Source organism: Eptatretus burgeri, chromosome 15 (genome assembly GCF_056783735.1).
Source record: "Eptatretus burgeri isolate ZD-2024b chromosome 15, Ebu_testis_v1, whole genome shotgun sequence".
Taxonomy (NCBI): Eukaryota; Metazoa; Chordata; class Myxini; order Myxiniformes; family Myxinidae; genus Eptatretus; species Eptatretus burgeri.
The window spans coordinates 42,444,202-42,467,754 of record NC_140975.1 but is presented as its reverse complement, the minus strand read 5'-3'; the positions used below and the strand labels follow the sequence as shown (position 1 = coordinate 42,467,754).

Genomic DNA, 23,553 nt, shown 5'->3' with positions numbered 1-23,553 from the left:
TCGGGGCTTGAGGAGGGCGGAGGTTGAGGACTCGGGGCTTGAGGAGGGCGGAGGTTGAGGACTCGGGGCTTGAGGAGGGCGGAGGTTGAGGACTCGGGGCTTGAGGAGGGCGGAGGTTGAGGACTCGGGGCTTGAGGAGGGCGGAGGTTGAGGACTCGGGGCTTGAGGAGGGCGGAGGTTGAGGACTCGGGGCTTGAGGAGGGCGGAGGTTGAGGACTCGGGGCTTGAGGAGGGCGGAGGTTGAGGACTCGGGGCTTGAGGAGGGCGGAGGTTGAGGACTCGGGGCTTGAGGAGGGCGGAGGTTGAGGACTCGGGGCTTGAGGAGGGCGGAGGTTGAGGACTCGGGGCTTGAGGAGGGCGGAGGTTGAGGACTCGGGGCTTGAGGAGGGCGGAGGTTGAGGACTCGGGGCTTGAGGAGGGCGGAGGTTGAGGACTCGGGGCTTGAGGAGGGCGGAGGTTGAGGACTCGGGGCTTGAGGAGGGCGGAGGTTGAGGACTCGGGGCTTGAGGAGGGCGGAGGTTGAGGACTCGGGGCTTGAGGAGGGCGGAGGTTGAGGACTCGGGGCTTGAGGAGGGCGGAGGTTGAGGACTCGGGGCTTGAGGAGGGCGGAGGTTGAGGACTCGGGGCATGGAGGAGGGCGGAGGTTGAGGACTCGGGGCTTGAGGAGGGCGGAGGTGGAGGACTCGGGGTTTGAGGAGGGCGGAGGGTGAGGACTTGGGGCTTGAGGAGGGCGGAGGTTGAGGACTCGGGGCTTGAGGAGGGCGGAGGTGGAGGACTCGGGGCTTGAGGAGGGCGGAGGTTGAGGACTCGGGGCTTGGAGGAGGGCGGAGGTTGAGGACTCGGGGCTTGAGGAGGGCGGAGGTTGAGGACTCGGGGCTTGAGGAGGGCGGAGGTTGAGGACTCGGGGCTTGGAGGAGGGCGGAGGTTGAGGACTCGGGGCTTGAGGAGGGCGGAGGTTGAGGACTCGGGGCTTGAGGAGGGCGGAGGTTGAGGACTCGGGGCTTGAGCAGGGCGGAGGCTGAGGAGTCGGGGCTTGAGGAGGGCGGGCGATGAGGACTCGGGGCTTGAGGAGGGCGGAGGTTGCGGACTCGGGGCGTGAGGAGGGCGGAGGTTGAGGACTCGGGGCTTGAGGAGGGCGGAGGTTGAGGACACGGGGCTTGAGGAGGGCGGAGGTTGAGGACGCGGGGCTGGAGGAGGGCGGAGGTGGAGGGCGCGGGGCGGGAGGAGGGAGGAGGTTGAGGACCCGCCGCTTGAGGGGGGCGGAGGTGGAGGGCCCGGGGCCTGAGGAGGGCGGAGGTTGAGGACTCGGGGCTTGGAGGAGGGCGGAGGTTGAGGACTCGGGGCTTGAGGAGGGCGGAGGTTGAGGACTCGGGCTTGAGGAGGGCGGAGGTTGAGGACTCGGGGCTTGAGGAGGGCGGAGGTTGAGGACTCGGGGCTTGGAGGAGGGCGGAGGTTGAGGACTCGGGGCTTGAGGAGGGCGGAGGTTGAGGACTCGGGGCTTGAGGAGGGCGGAGGTTGAGGACTCGGGGCTTGAGGAGGGCGGAGGTTGAGGACTCGGGGCTTGAGGAGGGCGGAGGTTGAGGACTCGGGCTTGAGGAGGGCGGAGGTTGAGGACTCGGGGCTTGAGGAGGGCGGAGGTTGAGGACTCGGGGCTTGGAGGAGGGCGGAGGTTGAGGACTCGGGGCTTGAGGAGGGCGGAGGTTGAGGACTCGGGGCTTGAGGAGGGCGGAGGTTGAGGACTCGGGGCTTGAGGAGGGCGGAGGTTGAGGACTCGGGGCTTGAGGAGGGCGGAGGTTGAGGACTCGGGGCTTGAGGAGGGCGGAGGTTGAGGACTCGGGGCTTGAGGAGGGCGGAGGTTGAGGACTCGGGGCTTGAGGAGGGCGGAGGTTGAGGACTCGGGGCTTGAGGAGGGCGGAGGTTGAGGACTCGGGGCTTGAGGAGGGCGGAGGTTGAGGACTCGGGGCTTGAGGAGGGCGGAGGTTGAGGACTCGGGGCTTGAGGAGGGCGGAGGTTGAGGACTCGGGCTTGAGGAGGGCGGAGGTTGAGGACTCGGGGCTTGAGGAGGGCGGAGGTTGAGGACTCGGGGCTTGAGGAGGGCGGAGGTTGAGGACTCGGGGCTTGAGGAGGGCGGAGGTTGAGGACTCGGGGCTTGAGGAGGGCGGAGGTTGAGGACTCGGGGCTTGAGGAGGGCGGAGGTTGAGGACTCGGGGCTTGAGGAGGGCGGAGGTTGAGGACTCGGGGCTTGAGGAGGGCGGAGGTTGAGGACTCGGGGCTTGAGGAGGGCGGAGGTTCAGGACTCGGGGCTTGGAGGAGGGCGGAGGTTGAGGACTCGGGGCTTGAGGAGGGCGGAGGTTGAGGACTCGGGGCTTGAGGAGGGCGGAGGTTGAGGACTCGGGGCTTGAGGAGGGCGGAGGTTGAGGACTCGGGGCTTGAGGAGGACGGAGGTTGAGGACTCGGGGCTTGAGGAGGGCGGAGGTTGAGGACTCGGGGCTTGAGGAGGGCGGAGGTTGAGGACTCGGGGCTTGAGGACTCGGGGCTTGAGGAGGGCGGACGTTGAGGACTCGGGGCTTGAGGAGGGCGGACGTTGAGGACTCGGGGCTTGAGGAGGGCGGACGTTGAGGACTCGGGGCTTGAGGAGGGCGGAGGTTGAGGACTCGGGGCTTGAGGCGGGCGCAGGTTGAGGACTCGCGGCTTGACGAGGGCGGAGGTTGAGGACTCGGGGCTTGAGGAGGGCGGAGGTTGAGGACTCGGGGCTTGAGGAGGGCGGAGGTTGAGGACTCGGGGCTTGAGGAGGGCGGAGGTTGAGGACTCGGGGCTTGAGGAGGGCGGAGGTTGAGGACTCGGGGCTTGAGGAGGGCGGAGGTTGAGGACTCGGGGCTTGAGGAGGGCGGAGGTTGAGGACTCGGGGCTTGAGGAGGGCGGAGGTTGAGGACTCGGGGCTTGAGGAGGGCGGAGGTTGAGGACTCGGGGCTTGAGGAGGGCGGAGGTTGAGGACTCGGGGCTTGAGGAGGGCGGAGGTTGAGGACTCGGGGCTTGAGGAGGGCGGAGGTTGAGGACTCGGGGCTTGAGGACTCGGGGCTTGAGGAGGGCGGAGGTTGAGGACTCGGGGCTTGAGGAGGGCGGAGGTTGAGGACTCGGGGCTTGAGGAGGGCGGAGGTTGAGGACTCGGGGCTTGAGGAGGGCGGAGGTTGAGGACTCGGGGCTTGAGGAGGGCGGAGGTTGAGGACTCGGGGCTTGAGGAGGGCGGAGGTTGAGGACTCGGGGCTTGAGGAGGGCGGAGGTTGAGGACTCGGGCTTGAGGAGGGCGGAGGTTGAGGACTCGGGGCTTGAGGAGGGCGGAGGTTGAGGACTCGGGGCTTGAGGAGGGCGGAGGTTGAGGACTCGGGGCTTGGAGGAGGGCGGAGGTTGAGGACTTGGGGCTTGAGGAGGGCGGAGGTTGAGGACTCGGGGCTTGAGGAGGGGGAGGTTGAGGAGTCGGGGCTTGAGGAGGGGGAGGTTGAGGAGTCGGGGCTTGAGGAGGGCGGAGGTTGAGGAGTCGGGGCTTGAGGAGGTGGGAGGTTGAGGAGTCGGGGCTTGAGGAGGGCGGAGGTTGAGATTTCGGGGCTTGAGGAGGGGGAGGTTGAGGACTTGGAGGTTGAGGACTTGGGGCTTGAGGAGGGGGAGGTTGAGGAATTGGGGCTTGAGGAGGGGAGGTTGAGGACTTGGGGATTGAGGAGTGGGGAGGTCAAGGACTTGGGGCTTGAGGAGGAGGGAGGTTGAAGGGTTGAGGAGAGGGGGAGGTCAAGGACTTGGGGCTTGAGGAGGGGGGAGGTTGAGCACCTGGAATTTTAGGGGAGGAGGTTGACGACTTGAGGTTTGAGGGGGGTGAGGAGATGGAGGACTTGGGGCTTGAGGAGGGGGAGGATGAGGACTTGGGGCTTGAGGAGGGTGGAGGTTGAGGACTTGGGGCTTGAGGAGGAGGGAGGTTGAGGACTTGGGGCTTGAGGAGCAGGGAGGTTGAGGTCTTGGGGTTTGAGGTCTCGGGGCTTGAGGAGGGGAGAGGTTGAGGACTCGGGGCTTGAGGAGGGAGGTTGAGGACTCGGGGCTTGAGGAGGGGGAGGTTGAGGACTCGGGGCTTGAGGAGGGGGAGGTTGAGGACTCGGGGCTTGAGGAGGGGGAGGTTGAGGACTTGGGGATTGAGGAGGGGGAGGTTGAGGACTTGGGGATTGAGGACGGGGGAGGTTGAGGACTTGGGGATTGAGGAGGGTGGAGGTTGAGCACCTCCGATTTTAGGGCAGAAGGTGGAGGACTTGCCGATTGAGGCGGGTGAGGAGCTGGAGGCCGTGGGGCTTGAGGAGGGAGAGGCTAAGGGCTTGGGGCTTGAGGAGGCTAGAGGTTGAGCATTTGGGGCCTGAGGAGGAGGGAGGTTGAGGATTTGGGGCTTGAGGAGGGAGGAGGTTCAGGACTTGGGGCTTGAGGAGGGAGGAGGTTGAGGACGGGGAGGTTGAGGACTCGGGGCTTGAGGAGGTGGGAGGTTGAGGACTCGGGGCTTGAGGAGGTGGGAGGTTGAGGACTCGGGGCTTGAGGAGGTGGGAGGTTGAGGACTCGGGGCTTGAGGAGGTGGGAGGTTGAGGACTCGGGGCTTGGAGGAGGTGGGAGGTTGAGGACTCGGGGCTTGGAGGAGGTGGGAGGTTGAGGACTCGGGGCTTGAGGAGGTGGGAGGTTGAGGACTCGGGGCTTGAGGAGGTGGGAGGTTGAGGACTAGGGGCTTGAGGAGGTGGGAGGTTGAGGACTCGGGGCTTGAGGAGGGGGGAGGTTGAGGACTCGGGGCTTGAGGAGGGGGGATGTTGAGGTCTCGGGGCTTGAGGAGGGGGGAGGTTGAGGACTCGGGGCTTGAGGAGGGTGGAGGTTGAGGACTCGGGGCTTGAGGAGGGTGGAGGTTGAGGACTTGGGGCTTGAGGAATCGGGGCTTGAGGAGGGGGGGAGGTTGAGGACTCGGGGCTTGAGGAGGGAGGAGGTTGAGGACGGGGGAGGTTGAGGACTCGGGGCTTGAGGAGGGCGGAGGTTGAGGACTCGGGGCTTGAGGAGGGCGGAGGTTGAGGACTCGGGGCTTGAGGAGGGCGGAGGTTGAGGACTCGGGGCTTGAGGAGGAGGGAGGTTGAGGACTCGGGGCTTGAGGAGGGGGGAGGTTGAGGACTCGGGGCTTGAGGAGTGGGAGGTTGAGGGCTCGGGAGGTTGAGGATTCGGGGATTGAGGAGGGGAGGTTGAGGAGAAGGGAGGTTGAGGAGCCGGGGCTTGAGGCGGAGGGAGGGTGAGGAGTCGGTGCTTGAGGCCTTGGGAGGTTGAGGAATCGGGGCTTGAGGAGTCGGGAGGTTGAGGATTCGGGGCTTGAGGAGGGGAGGTTGAGGACTCGGGGCTTAAGGAGGGGGAGGTTGAGGACTTGGGGCTTGAGGAGGGGGAGGTTGAGGACTTGGGGCTTGAGGAGGGGGGAGGTTGAGGACTTGGGGATTGAGGAGTGGGGAGGTTAAGGACTTGGGGCTTGAGGAGGAGGGAGGTTGAAGGGTTGAGGAGGGGGGGAGGGGAAGTCAAGGACTTGGGGCTTGAGGAGGGGGGAGGTTGAGCACCTGGAATTTTAGGGGAGGAGGTTGACGACTTGAGGTTTGAGGGGATGAGGAGATGGAGGAATTGGGGATTGAGAAGGGGGAGGATGAGGACTTGGGGCCTGAGGAGGGTGGAGGTTCAGGACTTGGGGCTTGAGGAGGAGGGAGGTTGAGGACTTGGGGCTTGAGGAGGAGGGAGGTTGAGGACTTGGGGCTTGAGGAGAAGGGAGGTTGAGGACTTGGGGCTTGAGGAGAAGGGAGGTTGAGGACTTGGGGGTTGGGGAGGGGGAGGTTGAGGACTGAGGGTTTGAGGAGGGGGGAGGTTGAGGCCTGGGGGCTTGAGGAGGGGAGGTTGAGGATTTGGGGCTTGAGGAGGGGGAGGTTGAGCACTCGGGGCTTGAGGAGGGAGGAGGTTGAGGACTTGAGGTTTGAGGAGGGTGAGGAGATGGAGGCCTTGGGGCTTGAGGAGGGAGAGGATGAGGACTTTGGGCTTGAGGAGGAGGGAGGTTGAGGACTTGGGGCTTGAGGAGGGAGGAGGTTGAGGACTTGGGGCTTGAGGGGGAGAGGTTGAGGTCTTGGGGCTTGAGGACGGGGGGAGGTTGAGGACTCGGGTCTTGAGGAGTGGGAGGTTGAGGACTCGGGGCTTGAGGAGGGCGAAGGTTGAGGACTCGGGGCTTGAGGAGGGCGAAGGTTGAGGACTCGGGGCTTGAGGAGGGCGGAGGTTGAGGACTCGGGGCTTGAGGAGGGCGGAGGTTGAGGACTCGGGGCTTGAGGAGGGCGGAGGTTGAGGACTCGGGGCTTGAGGAGGGCGGAGGTTGAGGACTCGGGGCTTGAGGAGGGCGGAGGTTGAGGTCTCGGGGCTTGAGGAGGGCGGAGGGTGAGGACTCGGGGCTTGAGGAGTGGGAGGTTGAGGACGAGGAGGTTGAGCACTTGGGGCTCGAGGAGGGGATGGGTTGAGGACTCGGGGCTTGAGGAGGGCGGAGGTTGAGGACTCGGGGCTTGAGGAGGGCGGAGGTTGAGGACTCGGGGCTTGGAGGAGGGCGGAGGTTGAGGTCTCGGGGCTTGAGGAGAGGAGAGGAGAGGTTGAGGATCGTGGCTTGAGGAGGGCGGAGGTTGAGGACTCGGGGCTTGAGGAGGGGAAGATTGCGGACTTCAGGAGGGGAAGGTTGAGGGATTGAGGAGTCGGGGCCTGAGGAGGGGGAGGTTGAGGACTCGGGGCTTGGAGGAGGGCGGAGGTTGAGGACTCGGGGCTTGAGGGGGGCGGAGGTTGAGGACTCTGGGCTTGAGGAGGGCGGAGGTTGAGGACTCGGGGCTTGAGGAGGGCGGAGGTTGAGGACTCGGGGCTTGAGGAGGGCGGAGGTTGAGGACTCGGGGCTTGAGGAGGGCGGAGGTTGAGGACTCGGGAGCTGGAGGAGGGCGGAGGTTGAGGACTCGGGGCTTGAGGGGGGCGGAGGTTGAGGACTCTGGGCTTGAGGAGGGGGGAGGTTGAGGACTCGGGGCTTGAGGAGGGCGGAGGTTGAGGACTCGGGGCTTGAGGAGGGCGGAGGTTGAGGACTCGGGGCTTGAGGAGGGCGGAGGTTGAGGACTCGGGGCTTGGAGGAGGGGGGAGGTTGAGGCCTCGGGGCTTGAGGAGGGCGGAGGTTGAGGACTCGGGGCTTGGAGGAGGGCGGAGGTTGAGGACTCGGGGCTTGAGGAGGGCGGAGGTTGAGGACTCGGGGCTTGAGGAGGGCGGAGGTTGAGGACTCGGGGCTTCAGGAGGGCGGAGGTTGAGGACTCGGGGCTTGAGCAGGGCGGAGGTTGAGGACTCGGCGCTTGAGGAGGCGGGAGGTTGAGGACTCGGGGCTTGAGGAGGGCGGAGGTTGAGGACTCGGGGCTTGAGGAGGGCGGAGGTTGAGGACTCGGCGCTTGAGGAGGGCGGAGGTTGGGGACTCGGGGCTTGAGGAGGGCGGAGGTTGAGGACTCGGGGCTTGGAGGAGGGCGGAGGTTGAGGACTCGGGGCTTGAGGAGGGCGGAGGTTGAGGACTCGGGGCTTGGAGGAGGGCGGAGGTTGAGGACTCGGGGCTTGAGGAGGGCGGAGGTTGAGGACTCGGGGCTTGAGGAGGGCGGAGGTTGAGGACTCGGGGCTTGAGGAGGGCGGAGGTTGAGGACTCGGGGCTTGAGGAGGGCGGAGGTTGAGGACTCGGGGCTTGAGGAGGGCGGAGGTTGAGGACTCGGGCTTGAGGAGGCGGAGGTTGAGCACTCGGGGCTTGAGGAGGGCGGAGGTTGAGGACTCGGGGCTTGAGGAGGGCGGAGGTTGAGGACTCGGGGCTTGAGGAGGGCGGAGGTTGAGGACTCGGGGCTTGAGGAGGGCGGAGGTTGAGGACTCGGGGCTTGAGGAGGGCGGAGGTTGAGGACTCGGGGCTTGAGGAGGGCGGAGGTTGAGGACTCGGGGCTTGAGGAGGGCGGAGGTTGAGGACTCGGGGCTTGAGGAGGGCGGAGGTTGAGGACTCGGGGCTTGAGGAGGGCGGAGGTTGAGGACTCGGGGCTTGAGGAGGGCGGAGGTTGAGGACTCGGGGCTTGAGGAGGGCGGAGGTTGAGGACTCGGGGCTTGAGGAGGGCGGAGGTTGAGGACTCGGGGCTTGAGGAGGGCGGAGGTTGAGGACTCGGGGCTTGAGGAGGGCGGAGGTTGAGGACTCGGGGCTTGAGGAGGGCGGAGGTTGAGGACTCGGGGCTTGAGGAGGGCGGAGGTTGAGGACTCGGGGCTTGAGGAGGGCGGAGGTTGAGGACTCGGGGCTTGAGGAGGGCGGAGGTTGAGGACTCGGGGCTTGAGGAGGGCGGAGGTTGAGGACTCGGGGCTTGAGGAGGGCGGAGGTTGAGGACTCGGGGCTTGAGGAGGGCGGAGGTTGAGGACTCGGGGCTTGAGGAGGGCGGAGGTTGAGGACTCGGGGCTTGAGGAGGGCGGAGGTTGAGGACTCGGGGCTTGAGGAGGGCGGAGGTTGAGGACTCGGGGCTTGAGGAGGGCGGAGGTTGAGGACTCGGGGCTTGAGGAGGGCGGAGGTTGAGGACTCGGGGCTTGAGGAGGGCGGAGGTTGAGGACTCGGGGCTTGAGGAGGGCGGAGGTTGAGGACTCGGGGCTTGAGGAGGGCGGAGGTTGAGGACTCGGGGCTTGAGGAGGGCGGAGGTTGAGGACTCGGGGCTTGAGGAGGGCGGAGGTTGAGGACTCGGGGCTTGAGGAGGGCGGAGGTTGAGGACTCGGGGCTTGAGGAGGGCGGAGGTTGAGGACTCGGGGCTTGGGGAGGGCGGAGGTTGAGGACTCGGGGCTTGAGGAGGGCGGAGGTTGAGGACTCGGGGCTTGAGGAGGGCGGAGGTTGAGGACTCGGGGCTTGAGGAGGGCGGAGGTTGAGGACTCGGGGCTTGAGGAGGGCGGAGGTTGAGGACTCGGGGCTTGAGGAGGGCGGAGGTTGAGGACTCGGGGCTTGAGGAGGGCGGAGGTTGAGGACTCGGGGCTTGAGGAGGGCGGAGGTTGAGGACTCGGGGCTTGAGGAGGGCGGAGGTTGAGGACTCGGGGCTTGAGGAGGGCGGAGGTTGAGGACTCGGGGCTTGAGGAGGGCGGAGGTTGAGGACTCGGGGCTTGAGGAGGGCGGAGGTTGAGGACTCGGGGCTTGAGGAGGGCGGAGGTTGAGGACTCGGGGCTTGAGGAGGGCGGAGGTTGAGGACTCGGGGCTTGAGGAGGGCGGAGGTTGAGGACTCGGGGCTTGAGGAGGGCGGAGGTTGAGGACTCGGGGCTTGAGGAGGGCGGAGGTTGAGGACTCGGGGCTTGAGGAGGGCGGAGGTTGAGGACTCGGGGCTTGAGGAGGGCGGGGGTTGAGGACTCGGGGCTTGAGGAGTGGGAGGTTGAGGACGAGGAGGTTGAGCACTTGGGGCTCGAGGAGGGGATGGGTTGAGGACTCGGGGCTCGAGGAGGTGGGAGGTTGAGGACTCGTGGATTGAGGAGGGGGAGGTTGAGGACTCGTGGCTTGAGGAGGGGGGAGGTTGAGGTCTCGTGGCTTGAGGAGAGGAGAGGAGAGGTGAGGATCGTGGCTTGAGGAGGGGAGAGGTGAGGACTTCGGGCTTGAGGAGGGGAAGATTGCGGACTTCAGGAGGGGAAGGTTGAGGGATTGAGGAGTCGGGGCCTGAGGAGGGGGAGGTTGAGGACTCTGGGCTTGAGGAGGGGAGGTTGAGGACGAGAGAGGTTGAGGACTCGGGGCTTGGAGGAGGGGGAGGTTGAGGACTCGGGGCTTGAGGAGGGGGGAGGTTGAGGACTCGGGGCTTGAGGAGGCGGGAGCTTGAGGACTCGGGGATTGAGGAGGGGGAGCTTGAGGACGTGGAGCTGGAGGAGGTGGGAGGTTGAGGACTTGGGGCTTGAGGAGGGGAGAGGTTGAGGAGTTGGGGCTTGAAGAGGGGAGAGGTTGAGGAGTTGGGGCTTGAAGAGGGGAGAGGTTGAGGAGTTGGGGCTTGGAGGAGAAGGGAGGTTGAGGACTTGGGGCTTGAGGAGAAGGGAGGTTGAGGACTTGGGGATTGAGGAAGGGGGAGGTTGAGGCCTGGGGGCTTGAGGAGGGGGAGGTTGAGGATTTGGGGCTTGAGGAGGGGGGGAGTGAGCACTTGGAATTTTAGGGGAGGAGGTTGAGGACTTGAGGTTTGAGGAGGGTGAGGAGATGGAGGCCTTGGGGCTTGAGGAGGGAGAGGATGAGGACTTTGGGCTTGAGGAGGAGGGAGGTTGAGGACTTGGGGCTTGAGGAGGGAGGAGGTTGAGGACTTGGGGCTTGAGGGGAGAGGTTGAGGTCTTGGGGCTTGAGGACGGGGGGAGGTTGAGGACTCGGGGCTTGAGGAGGGCGAAGGTTGAGGACTCGGGGCTTGAGGAGGGCGAAGGTTGAGGACTCGGGGCTTGAGGAGGGCGAAGGTTGAGGACTCGGGGCTTGAGGAGGGCGGAGGTTGAGGACTCGGGGCTTGAGGAGGGCGGAGGTTGAGGACTCGGGGCTTGAGGAGGGGGGATGTTGAGGACTCGGGGCTTGATGAGGTAGATGGTTGAGGTCTCGGGGCTTGAGGAGGGGGAGGTTGAGGACTCGGGGCTTGAGGAGTGGGAGGTTGAGGACGAGGAGGTTGAGCACTTGGGGCTCGAGGAGGGGATGGGTTGAGGACTCGGGGCTCGAGGAGGTGGGAGGTTGAGGACTCGGGGCTTGAGGAGGGCGGAGGTTGAGGACTCGGGGCTTGAGGAGGGCGGAGGTTGAGGACTCGGGGCTTGAGGAGGGCGGAGGTTGAGGACTCGGGGCTTGAGGAGGGCGGAGGTTGAGGACTCGGGGCTTGAGGAGGGCGGAGGTTGAGGACTCGGGGCTTGAGGAGGGCGGAGGTTGAGGACTCGGGGCTTGAGGAGGGCGGAGGTTGAGGACTCGGGGCTTGAGGAGGGCGGAGGTTGAGGAGTCGGGGCTTGAGGAGGGCGGAGGTTGAGGAGTCGGGGCTTGAGGAGGGCGGAGGTTGAGGAGTCGGGGCTTGAGGAGGGCGGAGGTTGAGGACTCGGGGCTTGAGGAGGACGGAGGTTGAGGACTCGGGGCTTGAGGAGGGCGGAGGTTGAGGACTCGGGGCTTGAGGAGGGCGGAGGTTGAGGACTCGGGGCTTGAGGAGGGCGGAGGTTGAGGACTCGGGGCTTGAGGAGGGCGGAGGTTGAGGACTCGGGGCTTGAGGAGGGCGGAGGTTGAGGACTCGGGGCTTGAGGAGGGCGGAGGTTGAGGACTCGGGGCTTGAGGAGGGCGGAGGTTGAGGACTCGGGGCTTGAGGAGGGCGGAGGTTGAGGACTCGGGGCTTGAGGAGGGCGGAGGTTGAGGACTCGGGGCTTGAGGAGGGCGGAGGTTGAGGACTCGGGGCTTGAGGAGGGCGGAGGTTGAGGACTCGGGGCTTGAGGAGGGCGGAGGTTGAGGACTCGGGGCTTGAGGAGGGCGGAGGTTGAGGACTCGGGGCTTGAGGAGGGCGGAGGTTGAGGAGGGGGGAGGTTGAGGACTCGGGGCTTGAGGAGGGCGGAGGTTGAGGACTCGGGGCTTGAGGAGGGCGGAGGTTGAGGACTCGGGGCTTGAGGAGGGCGGAGGTTGAGGACTCGGGGCTTGAGGAGGGCGGAGGTTGAGGACTCGGGGCTTGAGGAGGGCGGAGGTTGAGGACTCGGGGCTTGAGGAGGGGGGAGGTTGGGGAGTCGGGGCTTGGAGGAGGGCGGAGGTTGAGGACTCGGGGCTTGAGGAGGGCGGAGGTTGAGGACTCGGGGCTTGAGGAGGGCGGAGGTTGAGGACTCGGGGCTTGAGGAGGGCGGAGGTTGAGGACTCGGGGCTTGAGGAGGGCGGAGGTTGAGGACTCGGGGCTTGAGGAGGGCGGAGGTTGAGAACTCGGGGCTTGAGGAGGGCGGAGGTTGAGGAGTCGGGGCTTGAGGAGGGCGGAGGTTGAGGAGTCGGGGCTTGAGGAGGGCGGAGGTTGAGGAGTCGGGGCTTGAGGAGGGCGGAGGTTGAGGACTCGGGGCTTGAGGAGGGCGGAGGTTGAGGACTCGGGGCTTGAGGAGGGCGGAGGTTGAGGACTCGGGGCTTGAGGAGGGCGGAGGTTGAGGACTCGGGGCTTGAGGAGGGCGGGGGCTGGGGACTCGGGGCTTGAGGAGGGCGGAGGTTGAGGACTCGGGGCTTGAGGAGGGAGGAGGATGAGGCCACGGGGCGTGAGGAGGGCGGAGGTCGAGGACGCGGGGCTTGAGGAGGGCGGGGGTTGAGGACTCGGGGCATGAGGAGGGCGGAGGATGAGGACTCGGGGCTTGAGGAGGGCGGAGGTTGAGGAGGGGAGGAGGTTGAGGACTTGAGGAGGGGGATGTTGAGGACTTGGGGCTTGGAGGAGGGGGAGGTTGAGGACTCGGGGCTTGAGGAGGGGGAGGTTGAGGACTTGGGGCTTGGAGGAGGGGGGAGGTTGATAAGTCGGGGCTTGAGGAGAAGGGAGGTTGAGGAGTCGGGGCTTGAGGAGGGGAGGTTGAGGAGTCGGGGCTTGAGGATGGGAAAGGTTGAGGAGTCGGGGCTTGAGGAGGTGGGAGGTTGAGGAGTCAGGGAATGAGGTGGGGGAGGTTGAGGACTCGGGGCTTGAGGAGGGGAGGTTGAGGACTGGGAGCTTGAGGAGGGGGAGGTTGAGGACTTGGGGCTTGAGGAGGGGGGTATTGAGGACTTGCGGCTTGAGGAGGGGGGAGGTTGAGGACTTGGGGATTGAGGAGTGGGGAGGTCAAGGACTTGGGGCTTGAGGAGGAGGGAGGTTGAAGGGTTGAGGAGAGGGGGAGGTCAAGGACTTGGGGCTTGAGGAGGGGGAGGTTGAGCACCTGGAATTTTAGGGGAGGAGGTTGACGACTTGAGGTTTGGAGGGGGGTGAGGAGATGGAGGACTTGGGGCTTGAGGAGGGGGAGGATGAGGACTTGGGGCTTGAGGAGGGTGGAGGTTGAGGACTTGGGGCTTGAGGAGGAGGGAGGTTGAGGACTTGGGGCTTGAGGAGCAGGGAGGTTGAGGTCTTGGGGTTTGAGGTCTCGGGGCTTGAGGAGGGGAGAGGTTGAGGACTCGGGGCTTGAGGAGGTTGAGGACTCGGGGCTTGAGGAGGGGGAGGTTGAGGAATCGGGGCTTGAGGAGGGGGAGGTTGAGGACTTGCGGATTGAGGACGGGGAGGTTGAGGACTTGCGGATTGAGGAGGGGGAGGTTGAGGACTCGGGGATTGAGGAGGGGGAGGTTGAGGACTTGCGGATTGAGGAGGGGGAGGTTGAGCACCTGGAATTTTAGGGGAGAAGGTTGAGGACTTGAAGATTGAGGGGGTGAGGAGATGGAGGCCGTGGGGCTTGAGGAGGGAGAGGGTGAGGACTTGGGGCTTGAGGAGGGTAGAGGTTGAGGATTTGGGGCTTGAGGAGGAGGGAGGTTGAGGATTCGGGGCTTGAGGAGGAGGGAGGTTGAGGACTTGGGGCTTGAGGAGGGAGGAGGTTGAGGACGGGGGAGGTTGACGGCTCGGGGCTTGAGGAGGTGGGAGGTTGACGACTCGGGGCTTGGAGGAGGTGGGAGGTTGAGGACTCGGGGCTTGAGGAGGTGGGAGGTTGAGGACTCGGGGCTTGAGGAGGTGGGAGCTTGACGACTCGGGGCTTGAGGAGGTGGGAGGTTGAGGACTCGGGGCTTGAGGAGGTGGGAGGTTGAGGACTCGGGGCTTGAGGAGGTGGGAGCTTGAGGACTCGGGGCTTGAGGAGGTGGGAGGTTGAGGACTAGGGGCTTGAGGAGGTGGGAGGTTGAGGACTCGGGGCTTGAGGAGGGCGGAGGTTGAGGACTCGGGGCTTGAGGAGGGCGGAGGTTGAGGTCTCGGGGCTTGAGGAGGGCGGATGTTGAGGACTCGGGGCTTGAGGAGGGTGGAGGTTGAGGACTCGGGGCTTGAGGAGGGTGGAGGTTGAGGACTTGGGGCTTGAGGAATCGGGGCTTGAGCAGGGGGGCAGGCTGAGGACTCGGGGCTTGAGGAGGGAGGAGGTTGAGGACGGGGGAGGTTGAGGACTCGGGGCTTGAGGAGGGCGGAGGTTGAGGACTCGGGGCTTGAGGAGGGCGGAGGTTGAGGACTCGGGGCTTGAGGAGGGCGGAGGTTGAGGACTCGGGGATTGAGGAGGGCGGAGGTGGAGGACGCGGGGCAGGAGGACGGGGGAGGTTGAGGACTCGGGGCTTGAGGAGTGGGAGGTTGAGGGCTCGGGAGGTTGAGGATTCGGGGATTGAGGAGGGGAGGTTGAGGAGAAGGGAGGTTGAGGAGTCGGGGCTTGAGGAGGGCGGAGGTTGAGGAGTCGGGGCTTGAGGAGGGCGGAGGTTGAGGACTCGGGGCTTGAGGAGGGCGGAGGTTGAGGACTCGGGGCTTGAGGAGGGCGGAGGTTGAGGACTCGGGGCTTGAGGAGGGCGGAGGTTGAGGACTCGGGGCTTGAGGAGGGCGGAGGTTGAGGACTCGGGGCTTGAGGAGGGCGGAGGTTGAGGACTCGGGGCTTGAGGAGGGCGGAGGTTGAGGACTCGGGGCTTGAGGAGGGCGGAGGTTGAGGACTCGGGGCTTGAGGAGGGCGGAGGTTGAGGACTCGGGGCTTGAGGAGGGCGGAGGTTGAGGACTCGGGGCTTGAGGAGGGCGGAGGTTGAGGACTCGGGGCTTGAGGAGGGCGGAGGTTGAGGACTCGGGGCTTGAGGAGGGCGGAGGTTGAGGACTCGGGGCTTGAGGAGGGCGGAGGTTGAGGACTCGGGGCTTGAGGAGGGCGGAGGTTGAGGACTCGGGGCTTGAGGAGGGCGGAGGTTGAGGACTCGGGGCTTGAGGAGGGCGGAGGTTGAGGACTCGGGGCTTGAGGAGGGCGGAGGTTGAGGACTCGGGGCTTGAGGAGGGCGGAGGTTGAGGACTCGGGCTTGAGGAGGGCGGAGGTTGAGGACTCGGGGCTTGAGGAGGGCGGAGGTTGAGGACTCGGGGCTTGAGGAGGGCGGAGGTTGAGGACTCGGGGCTTGAGGAGGGCGGAGGTTGAGGACTCGGGGCTTGAGGAGGGCGGAGGTTGAGGACTCGGGGCTTGAGGAGGGCGGAGGTTGAGGACTCGGGGCTTGAGGAGGGCGGAGGTTGAGGAGTCGGGGCTTGAGGAGGGCGGAGGTTGAGGAGTCGGGGCTTGAGGAGGGCGGAGGTTGAGGAGTCGGGGCTTGAGGAGGGCGGAGGTTGAGGACTCGGGGCTTGAGGAGGACGGAGGTTGAGGACTCGGGGCTTGAGGAGGGCGGAGGTTGAGGACTCGGGGCTTGAGGAGGGCGGAGGTTGAGGACTCGGGGCTTGAGGAGGGCGGAGGTTGAGGACTCGGGGCTTGAGGAGGGCGGAGGTTGAGGACTCGGGGCTTGAGGAGGGCGGAGGTTGAGGACTCGGGGCTTGGAGGAGGGCGGGGTTGAGGACTCGGGGCTTGAGGAGGGCGGAGGTTGAGGACTCGGGGCTTGAGGAGGGGGAGGTTGAGGACTCGGGGCTTGAGGAGGGCGGAGGTTGAGGAGGGGGAGGTTGAGGACTTGAGGAATGGGGATGTTGAGGACTTGGGGCTTGAGGAGGGGGGAGGTTGAGGACTCGGGGCTTGAGGAGGGGGAGGTGGAGGACTTGGGGCTTGGAGGAGGGGGAGGTTGATAAGTCGGGGCTTGAGGAGAAGGGAGGTTGAGGAGTCGGGGCTTGAGGAGGGGGAGGTTGAGGAGTCGGGGCTTGAGGATGGGAAAGGTTGAGGAGTCGGGGCTTGAGGAGGTGGGAGGTTGAGGAGTCAGGGAATGAGGTGGGGGAGGTTGAGGACTCGGGGCTTGAGGAGGGGGGAGGTTGAGGACTGGGAGCTTGAGGAGGGGGAGGTTGAGGACTTGGGGCTTGAGGAGGGGGTATTGAGGACTTGCGGCTTGAGGAGGGGGAGGTTGAGGACTTGGGGATTGAGGAGTGGGGAGGTCAAGGACTTGGGGCTTGAGGAGGAGGGAGGTTGAAGGGTTGAGGAGAGGGGGAGGTCAAGGACTTGGGGCTTGAGGAGGGGGAGGTTGAGCACCTGGAATTTTAGGGGAGGAGGTTGACGACTTGAGGTTTGAGGGGGGTGAGGAGATGGAGGACTTGGGGCTTGGAGGAGGGGGAGGATGAGGACGTGGGGCTTGAGGAGGGTGGAGGTTGAGGACTTGGGGCTTGAGGAGGAGGGAGGTTGAGGACTTGGGGCTTGAGGAGCAGGGAGGTTGAGGTCTTGGGGTTTGAGGTCTCGGGGCTTGAGGAGGGGAGAGGTTGAGGACTCGGGGCTTGAGGAGGTTGAGGACTCGGGGCTTGAGGAGGGGGGAGGTTGAGGAATCGGGGCTTGAGGAGGGGGGAGGTTGAGGACTTGCGGATTGAGGACGGGGGAGGTTGAGGACTTGCGGATTGAGGACGGGGGAGGTTGAGGACTTGCGGATTGAGGACGGGGGAGGTTGAGGACTTGCGGATTGAGGAGGGGGAGGTTGAGCACCTGGAATTTTAGGGGAGAAGGTTGAGGACTTGAAGATTGAGGGGGTGAGGAGATGGAGGCCGTGGGCGTGAGGAGATGGAGGCCGTGGGGCTTGAGGAGGGAGAGGGTGAGGACTTGGGGCTTGAGGAGGGTAGAGGTTGAGGATTTGGGGCTTGAGGAGGAGGGAGGTTGAGGATTTGGGGCTTGAGGAGGGAGGAGGTTGAGGACTTGGGGCTTGAGGAGGGAGGAGGTTGAGGACGGGGGGAGGTTGACGGCTCGGGGCTTGAGGAGGTGGGAGGTTGACGACTCGGGGCTTGAGGAGGTGGGAGGTTGACGACTCGGGGCTTGAGGAGGTGGGAGGTTGACGACTCGGGGCTTGAGGAGGTGGGAGCTTGACGACTCGGGGCTTGAGGAGGTGGGAGGTTGACGACTCGGGGCTTGAGGAGGTGGGAGGTTGACGACTCGGGGCTTGAGGAGGTGGGAGCTTGACGACTCGGGGCTTGAGGAGGTGGGAGGTTGACGACTAGGGGCTTGAGGAGGTGGGAGGTTGACGACTCGGGGCTTGAGGAGGGGGGGATGTTGAGGACTCGGGGCTTGAGGAGGGGGGGATGTTGAGGTCTCGGGGCTTGAGGAGGGGGGATGTTGAGGACTCGGGGCTTGAGGAGGGTGGAGGTTGAGGACTCGGGGCTTGAGGAGGGCGGAGGTTGGGGACTTGGGGCTTGAGGAATCGGGGCTTGAGGAGGGGGGGAGGTTGAGGACTCGGGGCTTGAGGAGGGAGGAGGTTGAGGACGGGGGAGGTTGAGGACTCGGGGCTTGAGGAGGGCGGAGGTTGAGGACTCGGGGATTGAGGAGGGCGGAGGTGGAGGACTCGGGGCTTGAGGACGGGGGAGGTTGAGGACTCGGGGATTGAGGAGGGCGGAGGTGGAGGACTCGGGGCTTGAGGACGGAGGAGGTTGAGGACTCGGGGCTTGAGGAGTGGGGGGTTGAGGGCTCGGGAGGTTGAGGATTCGGGGATTGAGGTGGGGGAGGTTGAGGACTCGGGGCTTGAGGAAGGGAGGTTGAGGACTCGGGGCTTGAGGAAGGGGAGGTTGAGGACTCGGGGCTTGAGGAGTGGGAGGTTGCGGACTCGGGAGGTTGAGGATTCGGGGATTGAGGCGGGGAGGTTGAGGTCTTGGGGCTTGAGGAGGGCGGAGGTTGAAGGGTTCAGGAGGGGGGAGGTCAAGGACTTGGGGCTTGAGGAGGGGGAGGTTGAGGACTCGGGGCTTGAGGAGGGGGAGGTTGAGGACTCGGGACTTGAGGAGGTGGGAGGTTGAGGACTGGGGGCTTGAGGAGGCGGGAGGTTGAGGACTTGGGGCTTGAGGAGGGGGAGGTCGAGGCCTTGGGGCTTGAGGAGGGGGAGGTCGAGGACTTGGGGCTTGAGGAGGGGGAGGTTGAGGACTCGCGACTTGAGGAGGGGGAGGTTGAGGACTCGGGGCTTGAGGAGGTGGGAGGTTGAGGACTTGGGGGTTGAGGAGGGGGAGGTTGAGCACCTGGAGTTTGAGGACTTGAGGTTTGAGGGGGTTGGGAGATGGAGGACTTGGGGCTTGAGGAGGGGTGAGGTTGAGGACTCGGGGCTTGAGGAGGGGTGAGGTTGAGGACTCGGGGCTTGAGGAGGGGGAGGTTGAGGACTCGGGGCTTGAGGAGGGGGAGGTTGAGGACTCGGGGCTTGAGGAGGGGGAGGTTGAGGACTCGGGGCTTGAGGAGGGGGGAGGTTGAGGACTTGGGGCTTGAGGAGGAGGGAGGTTGAGGACTCGTCGGGTTGTCGGCGACTAAACCGTCTTCCCCACCAGGTTTTCTGGTGAGGAGGGTGTTTGGATATGGACACCCAGCAGGATTAAAAACAAAACCTGTCAAAGGGTGGAGGAGCTCCTTGTGAGCCGACGGCCATCCATATCTAGTGCCCAACTGTGTCTGCGGACGTCCTCCTGCAGTTGGGTTACTTCTTATTAGGAGGTTGGTGGCAGGATTTGCACTCCGGCCACCATAAAACCCTTCACTCCACAAAACACAAAAATGCAAAGAAATCTGAAAATCCACTCCGTGGGAGTACCTCCTGTGCAGCTGCCCTCCACCGGGCAGCTCACTGTATGACAGGATTGGGGCAAAGACTTCGAGACCCCCACTCTTTGATGATAGGAAGAAAACCATGGGGTAACCTTCCCGGGTCAGATTGCAGTAGTATGTGTCGGTGGTGCTGAGGTGTCATCCACCAGATGGCAGTCTCCTTGGGTTCACCTGAGGCAGTCCCTTCGGGGGATGCCTGGAAGAAGATGATCAGAGAGGATGATCATATGATCCCTAAGAGAGGATGATCACCTGTCTCTGTTATCATCTGAGCTCAAGCGTTTGGACATCGGGATTGCAGCTCTCTCTGAGGTTCGGAGACCGGATTGCGGCGAGATCATGGTGGGTGGTTACATCTACTATTGGTCTGGTCGCTCTGATGGTTACCATGCCCAAGGAGTAGCTGTAGCTGTGTCCAATAAGCTGACCCCAATGATAATTGAGGTAACACCGGTCAACGAGCGTATTATGAGATTAAGGATTCGCCACTCCTTAGGTGTCATTTCCCTGGTCTCTATTTATGCTCCGACTGAGGCGAGTGATCTCACCGTGAAGGACACATTCTACGCCACACTCGAGTCTGTGGTTGATCAGTGCCCCAGACGAGATACACTTCTAGTCTTGGGGGATTTCAATGCATCGACTGGAACTGATAGGGGTGGTTATGAGGTGTGTGTTGGTCCCCATGGGTCAGGAACTATGAACCAGAATAGCACTAAGTTCCTTGACTTTGCAAGAAGTCATGGACTTAGGGTGGCTGGTTCATGGTTTCGGCACCCGCAAGCTCATCGCTGGACTTGGTATTCCAACGCTGGTGGTGTGGCAAAGGAGATTGACCATGTCCTCATTGACGGTCGTTGGAGGATGATCCAGAACTGCAGGGTCTACCGGAGTGCTCAGTTCCTCAATACTGACCACAGGCTTGTTGTAGCAACTCTAAAGCTGCACCTTAAATCCTGGAGAATGGTACCATCCCAGCCTAGGCTGGATGTTGCCAAGCTCAGGGATGAGAGAGTTGCTGAGGAGTTTGCGAACAGGCTGAGTGGACACTTGGAGGGGGTCTGGGTGCTTTGGGGGGTCCTGAAGAGTTGTGGAGCACCTTCAAGACCACCGTCCTTGATGTTGTCGGTGGATGCCTTGGAGTTCACCGCAGGGCAAAGAAGAATTTTGTCTCTCAAGGGACACTGGATACCATTGACCAGAGTCGCAGGGCCAGGCTGAATGGCAGAGCTGAGCTGTTCAGGGAGCTGAGGCGTAAAACTGTACGTGCACTGAAGGTGGACAAGGAGGCCTATGTGCGAGGAATCTGTGAGGGGGTAGAGCATCACCTGTGGACAGGTGATTCTCGTCCCGCTTTCAGGGGAATTCGCGCATTACGTTCATCCAAGCCCATCCCTCGGAGCACTGCAGTTCGAGCAGAGAGTGGTAGGCTCTTGACAGAGGAGTCTGAAGTGAAGGCCCGCTGGGCCGGTTACTTTGAGCGGTTGTACCAGGCTGATCCCCCAGCTGTCGAGTTGGACGTCAAGGGTGTTACAATCCCTGTTGCTGACCCTCGAATCAACTGTGGTCCACCATCGCTTGTGGAAACACGGGCTGCGGTGAACCAGTTGAAACGGGGCAAAGCTCCAGGGATCTGTGGCATCCATGCCGAACTTCTCAAGGCTGGTGGAAATGCTGCACTCGTGTCGTTGCATGCAGTTTTGTGCTCTGCCTGGAACACAGGCATCATCCCAACTGACTGGAAGAGGGGCCTTGTTGTCCCTCTCTGGAAAGGGAAGAGTGATCGCCAAGACTGCAACAACTACCGAGGGGTGACGCTGCTCTCAGTGCCAGGCAAGGTCTTTGCTTGGATAATTCTTAATAGGGTTCGCCAACATCTGCTTGAGCACCAGCGTCCAGAGCAGTCAGGCTTTACACCAAAGAGGTCAACGATTGACCGTATCCTTGCACTTCGTGTCCTCACCGAACGCAGATGAGAGTTTCGGCAGGGGCTGCTTGCAGCCTATGTTGATCTCTGTAAAGCGTTCGATTCAGTGAATCGGGATGTCCTCTGGAGGATTCTTGGTCTTCGTGGGGTGCCACCGAAACTGATCGATCTGATGTCTGAACTCTACTCTGGTCCTGAGAGTGCTGTGAAGTGTGGTGGTACCATCTCTGACTTATTTCCAGTTGTTACTGGAGTTCGTTAGGGATGTTTACTTGCCCCCACACTTTTCAGCACTTGTATGGACTGGATTTTTGGGAGGATGTCGGAGAGATCAAGTTGCGGTGCATCGTTTGGCAATGTCAAGATCTCGGACCTTGATTTTGCAGATGATGCAGTCATCTTTGCAGAGACTTTAGACATCCTCTTGGGGGCCCTCGAGGTGCTGAATGAGGAGTCGGAGCCGTTGGGATTACGGATTTCTTGGGTCAAAACTAAGATCCAGGCTTTCGGTGACATCTTGGATGCTGCTGTCCTGTCTGTGTCTGTTTGTGGTGAGGATGTTGAGGTCGTGGATAGATTCACTTACCTTGGCAGTGATATTCATGTCTCCGCAGGTTGTGAGCCGGAGGTCAATAGACGTCTGGGTCGGGCCTGGGGAGTCATGGATTCACTGGATCATGGGGTGTGGCGCTGCCGGTACCTGTGCAGGAGGACGAAAGTGCGAGTCTTCAGGTCCTTGGTACTTCCAGTCTTGCTCTCTGGGTGCGAGACTTGGACTTTGACCAAGGATCTGAGACGGAGACTTAATTCCTTTGGTACCAGGTCTCTTCGGAGAATCCTTGGCTATCGCTGGTCGGATTTTGTGTCCAACGAGCGGTTGCTGAGAGAGACTCGGATGAGATTTGTTACCTGCATAGTCCGTGAGCGTCAGCTGCGGCTGTATGGACATGTGGCTCGTTTTCCTGACGCTGATCCTGCTCACCAGATTCTCTCAGCGAGGGAGTCTCATGAGTGGAGGAGGCCAGTGGGCCGACCACGTGCCTCATGGTTGCAGCAGGTTGACCATCATCTCAAGGAGATGGGGATGGGCCTGGCATCTGCCTGGGGGATGGCCAGACGGAGGCCCCTGGAGTACCGGCGGAAAGTGGACGCAGCGACGCGCTGCTCTGGCACATGCTCCCATACCTGACCTGAGGGGGGAGGTTGAGGACTTGGGGCTTGAGGACTTGTGGCTTGAGGAGGAGGGAGGTTGAAGACTTCGGGGTTGAGGACTCAAAGTCACATTTTACATTACCTGTATGTTGCACGGATCCCTGCAGTTCTTCATAGCTTTGTGACTTTTTCGATTTATAAGATGTAATTTTCGTGACGTTTGTGTGTGACGCATTTCTCAACTCCTAAACCTGCAAAAAGTGAGTTTAACAGAAACAATTTGTTCATGTTCTCATGACCCGGGCAACGCCGAGTACCCACCCCAGCAGGTTCATGTACAGTATCAAGTATAAAGTATACCGAGCTGTCCAAAGGTGGTCTCCTGCACGTGATTCACGTCCAAGTTCCACTCCAAGCCGAAGATCAAAACAAAATAAAAGGATCCGAGTTGTTTCGAAACACAAACAACACCGACAGTCATTACAAAACCACACACCGGCAAGCAGGACAACCACCAACAACCACGACCGAGGAGACGTGTGGGTGGATAACGGTCGTGTACGTGTTGGCCCCATAAGGTGTCGGACCGGGTCCCGACTGACCGTGATGAACACCTGAAACACAAATCATGTTGATGAGTCGATTGTGGTTTTACTCTTCAATACCTGTAAACTCTTTATCAAAAAGGACACAGACAAACACCACACCGCCAGTGTCACTCACAGTCACTGTTAACTTGCTGCCGTTACACAAGTACAGGTACAGGTACAGCAAGTCGTTCGAGACAAACTCGGGCTGCGTTTCACCATCAATTCCCCGAACAAAGACTCCCAAACCGTGTTGACCTACCTTGTGCCTGATCCTGAGAGTGTGGGTACACGTACGGGTACGGGTATGGGTACGGGTATGGCTGCGGTTGGGGTTGAGTTTGGGGCACGGAACCGTAACCCGGAATCTGAGAGGAGTACGGCGGTGGAAGATCGTTCATTAAAGGCTTCGTTTCGGTGGTCGGATCCAGCACTGCACGACCCGACATGTTCCAACGTGAAAAAATAAAAATAAAAAATCTGCAGATATAACGTCCGTCACGACTTCACTCTCTGCTTTCTTCACGGAAAACACACTGATATCACGTGACCTTACGTCATCTCTCTCGTCACGTGACGGGAAGCTCCGCCTCTCCTGCTCACTTCCCCCACAATCGAAGACACACCCGCCGCTCGCTCGTCGACACGAAATCATGCAAAACGACGACGTTGCTGTGACACGAACGCACATCGTCATTACTGTACATGTCAAGAAGAAAAAAAAATAGGGAAGAGAAAAAGTTGAAAACGAGCAAACAACGTGTTTCATGTTATACATCTTCATATATCTCGACCTGCTGTTGCTGTTGTTGCTGCTGTATGTCGGCTCAGCCATGAGGAACGGTTGAAGGAGGCTGGACTAGAAAGTGCACTGATATGTAACAAAAATGACTTTCGTCGGATTTTTGTGCCAAAATTGATTTTTTTTGCAGTTTTCTCAACTATAGGGGGTAAATATACAGAAAAATTCGGGGTTAAATTTTTTCGTGAACTTTTAGGGTATTTTGGGTGACCCCCCAAATATTGCTCTGCCTATATCTTCGCTCCTAGACATGCTAGCTTCATCATCTTGGTGTCTCGCATAGGGTTTATGGGGGCTCTGAGTTCAATTATGATGGTTATGAGGTGATCTGAGCTCAAGGTCATAGGTCCAAGGTCACCACAGGGTCATAAATGGCCTCAAACGGTCAATTAGCCAAAATAATTGAACTATATCATGTAGTACCACTTTTTATGGGTTTTTGT

The 23,553-nt window shown here is 62.2% G+C and overlaps 1 protein-coding gene across 1 annotated transcript in view; it reads right to left on the bottom strand.

Moving 5' to 3' along the window:
* The window catches only part of BRI3 (brain protein I3), a 37,256-nt gene extending 14,376 nt beyond the window's left edge, over nucleotides 1-22,880 (bottom strand). The window contains exons 1-2 of the mRNA XM_085858112.1: nucleotides 22,571-22,880; nucleotides 22,218-22,335 (exon numbers count right to left, since the gene is read on the bottom strand). Coding sequence (XP_085714238.1) covers nucleotides 22,218-22,335; nucleotides 22,571-22,757 — 305 coding nt within the window. The 5' untranslated portion in view covers nucleotides 22,758-22,880. The remainder of the gene's footprint in view (nucleotides 1-22,217; nucleotides 22,336-22,570) is intronic.
* Nucleotides 22,881-23,553: the final 673 nt, after the last annotated feature.